The following is an 18,025-nucleotide window of genomic DNA, read 5'->3' on the forward strand; positions in this document are numbered from 1 at the left end:
CAACAGGAGGAATAGTACTGAGGTTTGAACCAGAGAAAGAACACTTTTATCTGGCAGTGGGAGTCAGAGGTTCATGGGTTTAAATAGAAGACAGCCCTTCCTAGTGATCTCAGAAAGGAGTAATCTCAACAGCCAAGAATTAACCCCATAGTTCTCTGACTGGATGGCAGCAAATGTCCCAAGAATTAAACAGGACTGCCACGTCTCTGCCACACAGTGCCTGCAAAAAATATCCAACACCGCCCAGTAGCCGAAGCAGTAACAAAGGGGATAGGTGTTACGCAATGTGAGGGAAGGAACAAGTGTTCAAAGGTGGGAAGTGGGGGAAGGGAGCCCAACAACTAGGGAAAGGGGGAGTGGAGACCCCTACGTAGATCTAATATCACCCTGACTACCCTATTGTCCCTATATAGGTTCTGCACCTATTGCCGAGCAGGAAACCTAATCCCTGAATGTCGCTAGAGCTAGGCCCTAGGTAGGGAGGGGACAGGGTGAACACTAGTCAGGCCCCACAGTAACTAAAGACAACAAGGTAAACAAGCAAAAGGGATACACTTAGCTTGAGAAGACACCAAAGAGATAACGCCAACTGTCCTCCAAGGGAAGTCCAAGAAGAAACTAGCCACCTACTAGTACTCCAGGCATGGACAGAGAAACATAAAACTATCAACGGCGACACTCTGGAGACACTGAGAGTTTTTAACTACCAAGCAAGGGTGTGTCAATTAGCAGCAGAAGGTGGAGGTCGCTGCTGCGTCCTAAAGGAAGAAGGATATCACTACACTACAGAGATGAGAGGATCAAGAAGGCGTCTGAAATGCCAAGCACAGTGACCTTCTACAGCCAGATCCAGAGCGGCTGTCAGTCACACTTGATACACTCATGACAATAGATGTTATAATAGAAGCCTGAACTTAATTATTCGCATGCAAAATTCTGAATCACCTGTTTATCATCTGCAGCTATCACAAAGGAGTAATTTTTAGGATGTTAAGTTGCCTATTTACTATTTAGAATATGAGTCTTATAAATCCATATGGATAATTTTCCCTAGTGTGTCCATAGGCAGAAGTTTGTTATTTATCTATGTGCAGATTTGGAGCTCTGTTGCAGAAAAAATAGCTGTCATTACAAAGATATTTTGCAAATGTAGTCACCACAGAACTTTAGACATGTTTAGATAATAAACAGAATATTAACTTAATTTAAATAGATTGTCGGACCTTATAATAATGATGATCAATGATATTCTTAGGACAGATAGCTCATAATTATCAGATTTGTGAAAATCCAACATGCAGCACCACCACTGATCAGCTGTTTTTCCCTCCTGATTCAACCAATCTAATTGGTGAACAGAACTGGAAAAAGCAGGACTCCGTTCATTGTGTAGTGGTTGTTGCTGAGGCTGGTTCAATTGCAATACAGTGAGCAGATCCCTGCTGATCCAGCGTTGTACATTGTTTACAGCACAAGATCTGAAAAAAGCTGACCAGTGGGATGCCAGATGTTAGGCCCCTACTGATTTGATATACATTATGTTGTAGAAGAAAACTGTCAAATGTATAAAGACATTCCGGAGAGAGGACATATCATCCTCACTCCGCTTTGGAGTCAGAAGTTAGTGTTGTATATTGGGTTTTGCATCAATCCGATATTTATTGGAGATATTTTATTGGCGTTGTAGCGAAGACACGAACTTAACGCATTCATCCACATCACCATAAGGCAATTCTAACGCCTCCAACTTAATATCGGATCAGGAAGATGACGCTATCCATGCCATGTTTCCTCTCCACAGAAAGGTAAAATCGTGATAGGAAACATGACAACGATATCTCCCGCCTAGGACCTGTAGGGGTGAAGATATCCTGAAAGTTGCAGATCTCATAATCTGCTAAAAGAGCTACCATATCCCACAAAAAGCCCCCATATGAGCTCACCAATGGGTAGGTATGTGTGTGTCACCTTGATCTAATAAAAATAAATCAGAGTTTGGGTGTCTGTCGTTATTCATTTTGGAAGACACTGTTCTCTGTGAGAGTGTTCCATTTTTCTAATGGGAGCGCTTCATTCCATAAAGATAAGTCATTCCTGCATCATCAGGTTTAGTACTTCTCTTTCATTATTCCTTTTTCTTTGATGCAATTGTATATATTGTATTGTTTTGTTCCCATTTTGTATCATCATTCTATATTTATTCCAAACACTGCCTACCTTTCCAGATGAAATATATAGATTTTAAAAGCTCTGTTCCTCTTGCTCTGTAAACCGCACGCCTGAAACCATATGTTACCTATATCAGGTATCCAATAGGCCTGTATAAATGATTGGTGGTGTGAGCTAGTAGTTCCTTTGTTATTGTGGAGTTGGCAGTTACCATATCAGGGTATACAAAATATTAATATTCCATGCGTTGGAATCGTAGGTGTACAGTGAAAAGCAAAAGGGTAACATTATTTTGATCTTTTGACTTTCAGGCTCCATATCTCACCATCCACTACTGCTTTGAAAGTGAGACTACCATCATTTCATAGACAATTATCTTGGCTATCACATACATGAATTTGACTTGCAACTATTTAGCATATGATTAGTTATGCAGATTTTTGTCATGTCACTGCATTGTTACTGTTTTGGTCCTAAAATTCAAAATGTAAATGTTATTGTTTTGTTAGTATTTTGTAAATCCTTCCTTGGTTTTCAACATTGTCTGAATCCTTCTGGGCTGCTCTCAATCAGATTCAAACATGTATTGACCGAAATCTGATCCCAGGTCTCTTCTACACGTTCCCAAAGTTACTTAGAAAAATATTCAAATGGCATATATAGTACATGCTGGCTGAAGATATATATTAGTCAAATTTCCCCATTTGTAACATAATAAAGTGAAATACAGTGGATTGTAAATCATAAACCAATGTTTTGGGTGCTGAGCAACCAAAAAAAACACTGACAAAGGACATATAAAACTCATAAACTTTATCAATGATATATAAAAAAATGTTTTTGTACATAATGCAATCTAATAAAAAATGCACAGAGATGACACGATAGAGGATATAGCAAATATACACAGGTTATATGGACCAATATACTTATATTATCAATTCCTAGCAGATTCTTTCCAAAAAATGGTTTACGATCCCAAGATGTCTAAATGGGATAAAAAAAATGCTACCATTCAAAATATGAGGCTAAAGTATACCATCATGTATGTCACGATGTGATAAAAATATAATCATACAGTCAGATACTAATACTATCAAGACCTAGTAATCCCACCTTATGGTCTAGTGTACCACCATATGGTCAAAGGTATGAGCGTAATGTAAGGACGAACCTACCCATATTCATGCTCAGTGATGCAGGCCACCACCATACCCTCCGATGCTTGTTTCGTACTTCCGGCTTTCTCAAGGGGAAGTTTCGCACTTCCAGCTTTCTCAAGGTGTGAAACGCGCATCGGGGCGTATGGTGGTGGCCCACATCACTGGGCATGAATATGGGTAGGTTCTTCTTCTGAACTATTTTTTTCCTATACCTGTGTAAAGGTTAGTTCGGAGTACAGTCTGTATGTTAACCCCTTCATGATATTGCGATTTTTCATTTTTGCACTTTTGTTTTTTGCTCCTCTTCTTCTCAGAGCCATAATTTTTTTATTTTTCAATCGATAAAGCCATATCAGGGCTTATTTTTGCAGGATGAGTGGTACTTTTGAATGACACCGTTGATTTTACCATACAGTATACTGGAAAAACGAGAAAAAAATTCCAAGTGTGGTGTAATTGCAAAAAAAGGGCAATTCCACAATTGTTTTTAGCATTTTTTATTTACCATGTTCACTAAATTCTAAAACTGACAGGGTAATATGATTCCCCAGGTCAGTCCGAATAGCCAGATACCAAACATATATAGGTTCTTTTTTATTTAAGCGATGAAAAAAAATTCTAACTTTGTAAGAAAAAAAAATTCTACATTTTTTCAGGATCTGGGGCTGGGTGATGGCTTATTTTTTGCACCCTGAGCTGACGTTTTTATTGATACAATTTTGGGGTAAATACGATGTTTTGATCGCCTGTTAGACTGTGTGCCCACGATGCGTTTTTAAGCGTTTCCACAGCGGCAAAAATGCTTGAAGAAATGCTTAAAAAACGCATGGTAGAAGGCCTGCCATTTTCCCCAACGATAATCCGCATGTGCTATGCACATGCAGCGGAAATTTCTGCTGCGGATTCTCATTGCGGAAAAAAACGCAGCACTACCAATTATTTTGCGGAAGCGCTGCATTTTCACCGCCATTGACTTGCATTAGATCGCATGGATTACGCATCACTGTATATGTAGATGCGCATTCTATGCGTTCTAATGTGCGGATGGTACCCAGGTCTAGAGAAGAGAAGACGCTCCTCCGGACCTGGGTACCATAGAACCTGTAAAAAAAAATAATAAAATAAAAAATAAATATATACAGTACTTACCTTCTGGCGGCCCGCGGTGCGCTCCTCCTCGCATGTGACCAAGTTGACAAGCACTTTCCAAGTGATGCTAAAATCGCTTGGAAAGCGCTTGTGAACCCGCATGCGGAAATGCAAGTGAAGAACGCTTCACTTCCGCATGTTCCTGGCAGGAAAACGCATGTACAATCCACATGTACAATCCACGTGTACAATCCGCATGTACAATCCGCATGCATTTTTTTCTGCCAGGGAGATGCAGAAACGCTCAGGAAAAAATCCTGAGCATTTCTGCATCGTGGGCACATAGCCTTACTGCATTTTATTTCCAAAAAACAATAATTCTGGCATTGCAATTTTTTTTCTCATTACGCTGCTTACCAATCTGATTAATTTACTTTATATTTCGATCAGATATTTCTGAATGCGCAAAAGGGGGGGTGATTTGAACGTTTTTTTTTTTTTTTAAATTTATATTATTTAAAACTTTTTTTCTTTTTACTGACTTCAATAGTCCTCTTAGGAGACTTGAAGCTGCTATCATCTGATCATCTGTGCTACATATTGCAGTGCTTCAGCACTGCTATGTGTAGCAGAAATCCCAATCTCCTATGAATTCTACGATTTCCTTATCACGATCTCCTATGAACGACGTCCACAGGCCAGAGTTCATAAGAGATTCACAATGACAGTCATAGCGGTCTTATGCAGACCCCCGGCTGTCATGACGACCCATTGGCGCCCCTGTCACATGATCGCTGGGCGCTGATGGGTTGTCATGACAGCCGGGTGTCTGCGAGACTTGTGAAGCGCTTCTGGCCAGCGCGTGTTAAATGCCGCTGTCCGTGATTGACAGTGGCATCTATCAGGCTAACAGCCACATGTGGATCTCAGTGGAGTGCTGTTAGAGGCACTTGACAGTTGATTAGGTCAGCTGCCATGTGCAAGGAAAGATGCAGGCTCAGTGTCAGAGCCCGCATCAGAGGCAGGGACACGACCTTTGATGCACCTATACATCAAAGGTCGTGAAGGGGTTAAAATACTCACTTATCATTGTCTCTTCTAGTATCTAGTGCTTTTTCACTAATCTCACTCATGTGACTGCAATTCAGACTCTCCAGTTCACACTGCGCTCTGTGTGACCCACAAGTGACTTTTATAATGTAAGCCTATGGAGCGTCAGAACAAAGCTCCATAGGTTTACATTGTAAAAAAGACTTCTGGCTCATACAGAGAGTGCAGTGTGATTCAAAAAGTCTGAATTGTCATCATGTGAGTCAGAAAATGAGCGTTATGGTGCTAGATATCAGAGAAGACAGCAAAAGGTGAGAATATTAACACACTGGCATTACACTAAGCAAACATTTACACAGGTTTAGGGGAAAATGTTAATAAGAGTGCTTCTTAAAATAGGTAATGTATGTTAGATCAGTGGGGTCCCAACACCCGGATGCCACTGATGAGCTTTTTTGAGATCCTGCGCTGGCCAGATATAAACAGTGAGCAAGGCTGGAATAGCAGAGTTCTGATCACTGTATTACAATTGAATTGAGTGCTTACTTGATCTTCTGAGAAAGTGAAAAGAAAATGATCTCTTAAATAAACATGCTTGAGTGTTTATAAGATGACTTACGTGATATACAAGTAATGTGGAAATTTGTTCTATCCTTAAATATCTTACCTGCGGAACCCATTTGGAAGAGACAAAACTGGTAACTTCTATGACCGGTAGACCTGCTTCTGATAGGCGGTTGATTAACTCAATTTTAATGTCAGTTGGTACAAAAGTCTGAAAAGGAAATAATAATTATCGATATTCTATTCTGCATTATTCATACAGATATAATCTCCCTGTAATTAAGCCACATTATTATGTAACCATCTGTATTTCTCCATATAAAACTACAAAAGTAGCAGAAAAAATAGCTTTGTGCACTGAAAAGTTAATGATACGAAGTGCACAAAATTTCAAGGGGATATATCACCAGAGTTCAAAATATCAACAGAATATATTGTTAAATAGATCTATAGATAAGAATAGATAAGGGCTTACAAGCTATTTTATATTGAGCTTGTGAGCACTGTACTAAACCTGTCCAGAAACGCTTGAGCGCAATGTTACCTCCTAACCCCGGCCTGCTTCAGCACAGTGCTTACAAGTCAGATAGCAGCAGTGAGTGGTCTCTTCGGCAATCACCTCCAAATACGATAAAAAAAAAAGTGCTAACATCTCAAGAACGGCTGCGCATTTTAAGAAGCAATAAATAGCAAAAGTAAGCACTATCTGAAAATATCCAGCTATGAAGATGGGAATAACCCTTTACCATTCCGAATCAATGAGGCATTTTCCAACACAGTCTGATATGCTAAAGTCCAATTGTCAATTTGTTCATTCTTTTCCATAAAGAAGGATGCCATGACACAAAGAAAAATGACTCAATGTATAGGTAAAAATAAATATGCTCTGGAATGTTATTTCATGGGGGAAAATGACATATCACAGGCATATTATCTGAACAATTTCACTGTTACAGATAATATTCACCATGTCTACAATTAGCTACTAGTTTTGGTCAATGGAAAGCTGCTCTGTCAGGTAGAATACCTATTGTTAATGCACATTAACACTTCTTGATTTTTAGTCTTTGTTTGAATGCTTACTAAATTAAAGGTAAAATCTATTGACAATTGGATATACTAAAAATAAAATGTTCCTGTGCTGAGATAATCTTATAAATGTGCCCCAGCTGTGTACTGTGTAATGGCTGTGTCTGACCATACAGGGACATGGTCTGATCATACCACAGCTCCTGGGCGGGAGAGGAAGCAAAAGAGAGTATACAGACAGGACAGCACGGCATCACAGCTGATTATTTCTTTGAGGTAAAACATAGTTTAAAAACAGGTAGAGAAATGTTTTACTTCACACAAAGAATCAGCTGTTATCCCACGCTGTAATGTCTGTATACTCTTAATACATCCAATTGTGGAACTTATTTTGATTCCAAGATCTATTGATTAAAATGCACTTTGTTCGTGGGAAAACCCCTTTAAGGGCTATTTGATAAATTTAAAAAAAACACCGCTATTTTAGACATTTTGTATATAGTAGCAGCTACATGTTTTCCATTAGAGCCCTGGAGCTTCAAGGTACTCTCATAGAAGAATCTTCATATCTATGGCCAGATATAGGGAACACTTAATTACTATCCACTATCAGAAATCAATGAGAAAATCAATAGCTCACCATTCATTATCCCCTTTATCAAGTTAAAGAATTTAAACAGGTTTGTAAATAACAATAGGCAAAATATCACCGTCCAAGTGCAAAAAATCTAACTGTTCAGTTTCTTAGTTGCTGGTAAATGTTTAGCTACTAAATATTGACTTGATGGGAGGAATATTGATTATATTATTTTAATTTGATAATGCATTCTACAAGAACTTATATAACTCTATATGTTACCTTTTCATTTTGTAAACCATCCCTTGGTCCAACTTCAACTATTTTGACATATTTTGGAAACCCACTTGTACATGGCTCCTAAAAAAAATAACAATACAATACAACATGTATTAAATTTAATAACCAAGTATACCCAAATATTTAACAAAGTTCGTTTTTGTTTCATAATATTTTGAGTCTTGGCATCAATCACAATCACCCTGATACTGGTGGCACTCAATTCACAGCATCAATGGCAAATGCCTAGTTAGTCTCCCAGCTATATGCTTATTAAGAGATTAAAATAATCATCAGTGATATTAATTAAAAAAAAAAAAAGAGGTGTTTGAGATATGACAGGAAAATGATCTTTAATTTTGAATCTATGTTAAATTATATTCCACCCCCCCCCCAAAAAAAAAGGAGGCTTCAATTTTTATAATTGAATATAGCGGGCAGCATGGTGGCTCAGTGGTTAGCACTGCAGCCTTGCAGAGCTGGGGTCCTGGTTTCAAATCCCAACAAGGACAACATCTGCAAGGAGTTTGTATGTTCTCCCCATGTTTGTGTGGGTTTCCTCCAGGTTCTCCGGTTTCCTCCCACACTCCAAAGACATACTGATAGGGAAATTAGATTGTGAGCCCCAATGGGGACAGCAATAATAATGTATGTAAAGCACTGCAGAATATGTTGGCCCTATATAACAATAACAAGATTATTATTATTATTATATTATTTATGATTAATAAATGCTTATGCAACAGCAAATCTTCACTCTTTCCAAATAACAGCAGGATTCTCATATTTAAAAGGAACACGATAGGTGATACATGCTGCCTGCTCTACGAGCAACATGTATCAGACAGTTGTATGATTTCAGCCATAAAAGTTTAACACTAAAAGCTGTGCAGCTTAAAAAAAAAATAAAAACATTGCCGAGCCATCCAGAAGACTAGTCGACTGCTTCGAGTAGCTGGTCTCTCCCTGCATGCATAAGGAGAGACCTGTCACTCAAGGGGAGTTGGTGTGGATTAAACTCCAGGGTTTGCCTGTCCAAATAGTCTCCCATGGTGCACGATCCCCCATCAGGAAGATGGCCACTGAGATCCCAGTTTGTGCGTGCGATGACTCGGGCGGTGATTTCCCACCAGAAAAGCAATGCACTCCGCTCTGCCTGATTGCTGACACTGGCCTTGCAGCATCTCACCTCTTCTGCCTCTGGGTTCCTGAGGGAGGGATCCTGCTCCCTGAAATCCCGCTCGACCACCACCCTAACCCCCCCCGGTGCTGGGCACCCCCTTCTCCCACCAGTGGCCCTCAGCATTGCTCCACTTCTGCTGCCGTCAGCTTCCTGAGAGACCCTGCCTCCTGTGAACCCTGCTCCACCGCCCCCCAGGTAAGAAAAGGTAAGATATCTATTCGGACTATAACACAGACCCCTATCTTATAAAAAAATTTTTTTTCCTATTTTCCACCCCAAAATTTGGGGTGCATCTTATGGTCCAGTGCATCTTATAGTCCGAAAAATACAATATGTTTCAGAGTTTTACACATATGGATGAAATCATGCAGCAAGTGTCTGATTGTCTAATACATGCTGTGTGTGGATCAGACAGCATGTATCAGCTGTCAGGTTCCCTTTAAAATATGTTACTTCAATAAATAATTAAAAGGGTTGCCACTAGTGATGAGCGAATATGTTCGAAATCCGATCTCAAATGTTAAGTTTGACACAAATGTGGCACATTCAGATTGGTGATCGGAAAGGTGAGCAAAATTTGTTAAATTCGGGAAAATCGGTAACATTCGGCGAATTTACGTGGTTACGTGATTGCTGGGCAACTACTGCGTTTTTTACAGTTCTGCTACCATAGAGCTTGCGTATGATGAGCGGGGAGATGTGTCAGATGAGTGGGGGGGCTGGTGAAAGCTCAGAACAGGTCAGATCAGCGGCGCGCTGTTTTTTTTTTCCTTCCTGTAGGCGGTAACTTTAAGTCAGGAAAGCGCGGCTAGCCAATCAGAGAGCAGGAAGCGTCCAGTGTCCCAGACACAAGGGCTTCTGCAATTGGCTACTAAAATCACTTGTCTTCTTCATATAAAAACCGGCCATGTTCCCTCAGCGCCATTTTATGCATGTCACTTGTGTTAGACGCTGCTCCTGCATCCAGCTCCCGTGTAATGAAAGATATTAGCTAGATAGATGGGTGCTTCTGTGGAAGTCAGATAGTGTAGATAAGTGCTGTGCTGTGTACCTGTCAATCAACCTTGCAACTCTTTTTTTTGTTTTTGTGCAATTACTGATGTTCTCACAGGTTGTACTGTGCTCCATGTAGGCCTTCAATCTATTTTTGCACTTGCTAGTGTGATAAAGCAAGCAAGCCCTTGTAGGCCACTTTTTGTTTTTGTGGGGATGAAATTCCGCTATCTGCAGAGCTTGTCAGTGCAGAGCTTCTGAATGCAGAGCACAAAAACATTTTTTTTAATTTGCTAATATGATAGTGCAAGCTGTGTTAGGCCAGTTTGTCATTTTTTTGGTGGATGAACTTCAGCTGTATGCACAGTAAAAACAAATATATTTTTGCTATTGCTAGCCACAGTCCACCAAAGATTTCTTTGTGTCGCAGACGTGTTACACTCTGCTATAAGCCACTTAGTGCTTTTAGTGGTGGTGAAATTCAACTGTTTTCAGAGTAAAACAACTTTTTTTTTCTGTTGCTAGTCAGAGTCCACCAAAGATTTTTTGGTGTCACAAACGTGATATACTTTGCTAAAAGCCACATACTATTATGTGGCTTATGCAGAATGAATAAATCTATTTTTTACTGTGACTAACGTGAGGCTAGATCTGAGTTTGAAATATCTTGGAGCATATATTCTATGTTATACAGGCCTCATCCACAGTCAAAAAATACTTTCTTTAATTCCTAAAGTTATACAGCTGGGGACATCTCAGTTTGAATTAGTTTGGAGAATATCTCATATGTTATACAGGCATCATCCACAATAAAAAAATACTTTCTTCTGTTTCTAATGTGATACAGTATTACTAATGTGATACAGTAGGGGACGTCTCATTTTGAAATGGTTATCAGCATATCTCCTATGTTATACAGGCCTCATCCACACTAAAAAAATACTTTCTTCTATTACTAATGTCATACACTAGAGGACATCTCAGGGAGCCAAGGGAGGGTGGTTCACTGTGATTGAGGGGGGTTGGCGATACCAGAAAAACTATGTGTAAGTGAAGGCAATGAACAAATGGAAGAGGAAGAGGTGATTTACATTTAGACCATAAAAAGGATAACCCTCCCCTCTCTGTTTGGTGAGTGGGGATGGAGGAAACAAACATCAGAATTACCCAGCCACCAACACAGCATGGGCTTGAACCTCAGGAAAGAGGACGACATACAGTACAGACCAAAAGTTTGGACACACCTTCTCATTTAAAGATTTTTCTGTATTTTCATGACTATGAAAATTGTACATTCACACTGAAGGATCAAAACTATGAATTTACACATGTGGAATTATATAGTTAACAAAAAAGTGTGAAACAACTGAAAATATGTCTTACATTCTAGGTTTTTCAAAGTAGCCACCTTTTGCTTTGATGACTGCTTTGCATTCTCTTGATGAGCTTCAAGAGGTAGTCACCGGAAATGGTCTTCCAACAATCTTGAAGGAGTTCCCAGAGATGCTTAGCACTTGTTGGCCCTTTTGCCTTCACTCTGCGGTTGGGTTCAGGTGTGGTGACTGTGGAGGCCAGGTCATTTGGCATAGCACCCCATCACTCTCCTCCTTGGTCAAATAGCCCTTACACAGCCTGGAGGTGTGTTTGGGGTCATTGTCCTGTTGAAAAATAAATGATGGTCCAACTAAACGCAAACCGGATGGAATAGCATGCCGCTGCAAGATGCTGTGCTAGCCATGCTGGTTCAGTATGCCTTCAATTTTGAATAAATCCCCAACAGTGTCACCAGCAAAGCAACCCCACACCATCACACCTCCTCCTCCATGCTTCACAGTGGAAACCAGGCATGTAGAGTCCATCCGTTCACCTTTTCTGCGTCGCACAAAGACACGGTGGTTGGAGCCAAAGATCTCAAATTTGGACTCATCAGACCAAAGCACAGATTTCCACTGGTCTAATGTCAATTCCTTGTGTTCTTTAGCCTAAACAAGTGTCTTCTCCTTGTTGCCTGTCCTTAGCAGTGGTTTCCTAGCAGCTATTTTACCATGAAGGCCTGCTGCACAAAGTCTCCTCTTAACAGTTGTTGAAGAGATGTGTCTGCTGCTAGAACTCTGTGTGGCATTGACCTGGTCTCTAATCTGAGCTGCTGTTAACCTGCGATTTCTGAGGCTGGTGACTCGGATAAACTTATCCTCAGAAGCAGAGGTGACTCTTGGTCTTCCTTTTCTGGGGCGATCCTCATGTGAGCCAGTTTCTTTGTAGTGCTTGCTGGTTTTTGCAACTGCACTTGGGGACACTTTCAAAGTTTTCCCAATTTTTCGCACTGACTGACCTTCATTTCTTAACCTTTGTCCGGCTGAGTAGGTACAATTGTAACTATTACGTTTTAAAATTGCAATAACTTTTTTTCGAAAAGCTGTAGAGGGCTGAAATTTCGTGACATCTCTGCAGTTTTGGTCCAGAATATATTGGCCAAATTTCAATAAAATATCTCCACCCCCTTCCGAGATAAGGGGTCGAGATATTTTTGCATCCATAACAAGCTGCATAGGTACAAATGTACCCTCATATATTTTGAATGAAGATAATGCAAGGAAAAAAGAATATATTTTTTTAATGATAATGCTATTTTATTATTATAAACAAGTAAAAAAACTGTTCATTTACATTATAAAAGAAAATGTAAGAAACTTTTTTTATTGATTTTCTTCGCAAGTAATGCATGTTGTCTTTACTACCGAGTGTTCATCGCAAATGGGTTTCACACAAACCACACAAGACTTTCTAGTCTTACGTTGTTTTCGCCTCAGGTCTCGGCAGACATAGCAACTACCAACAACAGGGGAGGGTCCACGACTACCATGAGGTATTTGAGGGCCAGCTGCTGCTTGCGATGCTACCAGAATGCATCATCCAAGCACCATTTCTACTGCACCTCGAAGAAAATGGTTTCTCATCATCATTCGGTTTGTACTACGATCTTCAATTGCAGGCATACACAGCTGATTTGCGAGATCTTTCAGGAACTTTCTTCGTTGATCCTTTGTCCTGAAGCTTGGATTGTGCTCTCTGTAGATGATTGTAGAAAAATGCCAGAGGCCAACGTAATGTTCGTCGTTTCACAGTGTACTCTCCCAACATTTTATCCATAACATCAACTCCGCCTTTTGTTTTGTTGTAGTATTTTACTATCTCTGGCTTAGCTGCTAGTGTCTCTTCAACTTCTCCCGTCATGTGCATAGATGATAGAAGCATGACTGATTTGTTCTTCTTTGGTACATATGAACAGACTGTTGCATCATGATTGTAGGCAAAATTTGTCGAGTTTACAGGCCTTTCTTTGGCAGGCTGCATGTTGCTAGGTAGGAACCTTTTGTTTTTTCTCACTGTACCAACTAGTGTCATGTTCCAGGAGTTCAATACCTTAGCTAGTTCCATGGTTGTAAAGAAGTTATCGGTGGTGACATTTCTTTCAGAGCCTTTATACGAGCTCACTAGGTCCAATACTGTTCGTTCACCAATGTTTACTTGTCGAGGACCATCAGTTGGTTTCCCAGTGTAGAGCTGACCTTGTAATGGGTAGGCGTTTGACGAGTCACAAGTCCAGAAAATCTTTATGCCATATTTAGCTGGTTTTGAAGGTATATACTGGGTAAATTTAGTATGGCCTCTAAATGGAAATAATTGATCGTCGACGGTGATACAATTATATGGCTTGTAGGCTCTCTCCAGATTTCTGTTCAGCATTGTCCTGGTGTCCCGTATTGGTGCAGCTTTATCTGTTTGCACACGTTCTGAACGTGTATTTTCGTTGTCAAATCTGATAAATCTGAGTATCATCTTGAAGCGGTCACGAGACATAGCTGCACGTATAAGAGGCAAAGCAGCAACATTCCACATTTCCTCCAGATTCTCTTTGTTGTCTCTGTGCACACCAGCAGCAATCAGTATGCCCAAAAATGCATCGAGTTCAGTTTCAGTAAATTGCTTGAATGTTTTTTGTGGTGGCCGTTCAGAAGAATCAGGAAAACGTTGTACCAGTTCGTTGTTGTAAGCATCACAAACTCTCTTGGCCTTTCGATTCGTTTCTCGTAATATGATGTCACACATTTCGGGAGTCATGATTGACTTGAATAGCTCTTTTGCTGTATACAGGTTGCTGATTGCTGCAGGGCCACCTCTTTGTCGTAGGACATTACGAGATTTTGTTTGTGCATTTGGCAGTGGATCACTACACCAATGAGTTTTACCCTTAGCAGTCCAAATGTCGCCTGCACTTTGAGGCACAGACTCATCCTCAATACTTTCGTCTGAGTTGTATTCTTTTTCCTGCTCTATGACCATTTCTTGTTCAATGTCTGAATCTTCTTCAGTAACATCCACTTGTGGTACATAGTTTTCATCATCAGATGCAACATATGGTTCTTCCTCATGCTCAGAATCAGATTCTTCTAGCATTCACATTATTTCGTCAGACTTAAATCTGTAAATATGAAAAAATGAAAAATAAATAATTTTCAAAAATACTACACAATACTACATTATTGGCTTTTCACAAAATGATAATAACCTGCAAACACGTTTTCTTGGATTATGGGGGAAACTAGATCCAGCATCACTATCACTCATGATGACTTGGTAGATGAATTTTGGCTTCGTAATTTAGTTCAGTAACATGTGGCAAGTAGAATGAAACTCGATTCTAAAGTGCAAATAAAAAAGTAAATTATTTCTAGTGATAATTATTTATAAATGTTATTTATATATTATGTAAACCGTATACGGTTTCAGAATTTTCATTCCATCTTCGACTGTTTTTTCGACCAATAGGAAAATTGTAACAGAGCCACCATCTTTATTTTGTGCTGAATATAAGTAAAACATCGTAAAACAATATGTAGATACTAATTATTATTCATTTTTCGTATAAAAATCATACCTATAGTGATAAGTTTCATACAAAATATATGTAAGCCAAGTCCAGGCTCAAAGACAATTTCTGACTGTTCTGTCCCCACATAAGGCGAATGAAGGTATAACTGGCTGTTAGATGCTGTGAGACTTTCCTACCTTCGTATCCAAGAAATTGAAGACTTCACAAGCCTAGAAATGTGTGTGCTCACAGCAATGAGATGAACAGCAAAATGGCTACTGAGAGGAGGGAGGCAGGAAGAGAAGTAGAAGCCACTCCCAGTTTGAATCAACTTAATTGACAGCAACATAAGTGAGCAGTAACAACACTGGCCAATAGATATCAGTATAACATTTGTAGCTGAATGAACTTTAGTTTCTGAAACCAAGAAAATGAGAAAGACTTCCCACAGTGGAGGTATATATGAAGGTACAATTGTACCTCTGCAGCCTGTTAACGTTGTAAAATTATGCAGCCTGACGAAGGTTAAAGTAATGATGGCCACTCATTTTTCTTTACTTAGCTACTTTTTTCTTGCCATAATACAAATTCTAACAGTCTATTCAGTAGGACTATCAGCTGTGTATCCACCAGACTTCTGCACAACACAACTGATGGTCCCAACCCCATTTATAAGGCAAGAAATCCCACTTACTAAACCTGACAGGGCACACCTGTGAAGTGAAAACCATTTCCGGTGACTACCTCTTGAAGCTCATCAAGAGAATGCCAAGAGTGTGCAAAGCAGTCATCAAAGCAAAAGGTGGCTACTTTGAAGAACCTAGAATATAAGACATATTTTCAGTTGTTTCACACTTTTTTGTTAAGTATATAATTCCACATGTGTTAATGTATAGTTTTGATGCCTTCAGTGTGAATGTACAATTTGCATAGTCATGAAAATAGAGAAAAATCTTTAAATGAGGTGTGTCCAAACTTTTGGTCTGTACTGTATGAGTACGTACTTGCTGCATCATGATCCCCGTATAGTTATGATTCAAAATAGTGCTGACGACTGAGTTGCCATTCTGTTAGATCCACGTTATAAGAGTAAATTCCTGCCCTGAAAAGGGACCCGCGAATACTGGAGTTTCGAAACACGCTTTTACACAAGCCTTCAGATAGGTTTTCCCCAAGCCAGCAGTGAGGCACACAGAGTTCATCGCAGCTCTACACTTCCAACCTCCGGCACGTCAATTCGTCAACGCCAAAATATTAGCAGCAGCAGTAGTGTAAGTAGCAGAAGCAATTTCTGTGAGTCCTTTCACACATTTTTTAGACCAGTTCATGCACCTGCACAACAGAGTACAAGTCTGACACGTGGTGAACGACAGGAGAGGATGGTGCACTCCTGATTGAGTCTTCATCTGCTGGGTTGGCTTTAGTGGAAGAGGTTTTGGTTCCTAATTCTACAATTTCAACTGTAGTGAAATTAATGCCACTTTGCAGGTGTCTGCCACTAATTTTTGGAAATGTGGAGAATCCTGATTGGGTCTCCATTTATTGGGTTTGGCTGTAGTGGAAGAGGTTTCTATCTCCATTAAACTACTTCTACTCTGGTGAAATTGATGTCACTTTGCTGGTGTCTGCCACTAATTTTTGGAAATGTGTGGATCCTGATTGGGTCTCCATCTATTGGGTTGGCTGTAGTGGAAGTGGTTTCTGTCTTCATTAAACTACTTCTACTCTGGTGAAATTGATGCCACTTTGGTGGTGTTTAGTAGAGATGAGCGTTGTTCGACTCCAACTGTTCGCCAATCTCAAATTCGAGCTGTTTTGGGCGGTGTTCGAGCCGTTCGGCGAACACGAACGATTTGAGAAAAATTCGGCTGTTCGAGGTTATGTTTGATAACTGTTCGTGCACCAAAATCATAACTGGATTTTTTCTCAGTAATGATGAAAATTAATGTTAATACGCAGTTTGAGTGTACAGCGGGGCGGGGAGAGGGGCAGGGGATGGATCTCTGCAGGAATAATGAAGATCTCCATTTTTTTTTCTCTTTCCCGCATTTACAGTGGGGAGGTGCAATCTGTCAGCCTATCAGCAGCGCACACACGGAGCGAAGTACTTTTTTCACACAAGCAAGGGCATGTGTCATTGGCAGTGTATGTCACATGTCCTTGCCCTATAAGACCAAGCCATTTTCCCCGTCGCCACCATTTTCTCACTGCTGCAGCTGAGTGTTAGATGGCACCGCTGTTGCTGTGTGCGCTATACCTTGTTAATTTCAAGCCAATTTTCGCACAAATCTACAGATAGCTTGGGAGTAGGGAATAGTTGTGATTGCAGTCCTTTTAAGGACTAGGTCACAGCATTTCCTATGACTTTTATCAGGCAGGTCTGTGCTCTTAAATAGATAGGTTGTGGGAGTAAAGACTAATTGTAATTGCAGTCCTTTTCAGGACTAGGTTACATCAGTTCCTATCAGTTTTTGCCAGGCAGGTCTGTGCCAGTGCTGTGCAAGTTTTTTTCACAGCATTTGGCTAAATCTAGCAAAGCTAATCCTTTTTGGCCTATTGCAGACTGTGTTAGTCAGTGGAGTAGCCTATCTGTGTTGCAAGATATACCACCTGTGTATAGAATACCAATTTTTTTACTGCACCTACTGAAGTAAAATCTTTTGGGCATAGCATCATTCTATTAGTCCATCTATACTGACCTCCATCAGGTTGCAAATTGAATATAATTTTTTTCTGCATATAGCTCTGAAAAAATATTTGGCCATCTAGCAGTGTGTGGGACTTGTTCTATTAGTCCATCTATACTGACCTCCATCACGTTGCAAATTCAAAATAATTTTTTGTCTGCATCTAGCTCTGAAAAAATATTTGGCCTTCTAGCAGTGTGTGGGACTTTCTCTATTAGTCCATATATACTGACCTCTATCAGGTTGCAAATTAAAAATATTTTTTATCTGCATCTACCTCTGAAAAAATATTTGGGCTTCTAGCTGTGTGTGGGACTTGTTCTATTAGTCCATCTATACTGACCTCCATCAGGTTGCAAACTGAATATA

General features: G+C 39.9%; 1 protein-coding gene across 2 annotated transcripts in view; it reads right to left on the reverse strand.

The window, feature by feature from the left end:
• The window catches only part of HMGCLL1 (3-hydroxy-3-methylglutaryl-CoA lyase like 1), a 285,021-nt gene that overhangs the window by 195,486 nt on the left and 71,510 nt on the right, over nt 1–18,025 (reverse strand). For both annotated transcript variants that reach the window (XM_073673142.1, XM_073673141.1), the window contains exons 3-4: nt 7,924–8,001; nt 6,139–6,246 (exon numbers count right to left, since the gene is read on the reverse strand). In XM_073673142.1, the coding sequence (XP_073529243.1) occupies nt 6,139–6,246; nt 7,924–8,001 (186 nt within the window). The remainder of the gene's footprint in view (nt 1–6,138; nt 6,247–7,923; nt 8,002–18,025) is intronic.

This window comes from Phyllobates terribilis, unplaced genomic scaffold (genome assembly GCF_046119375.1).
Source record: "Phyllobates terribilis strain yellow unplaced genomic scaffold, ASM4611937v1 Scaffold_3__8_contigs__length_932513732, whole genome shotgun sequence".
Lineage (NCBI taxonomy): Eukaryota > Metazoa > Chordata > Amphibia > Anura > Dendrobatidae > Phyllobates > Phyllobates terribilis.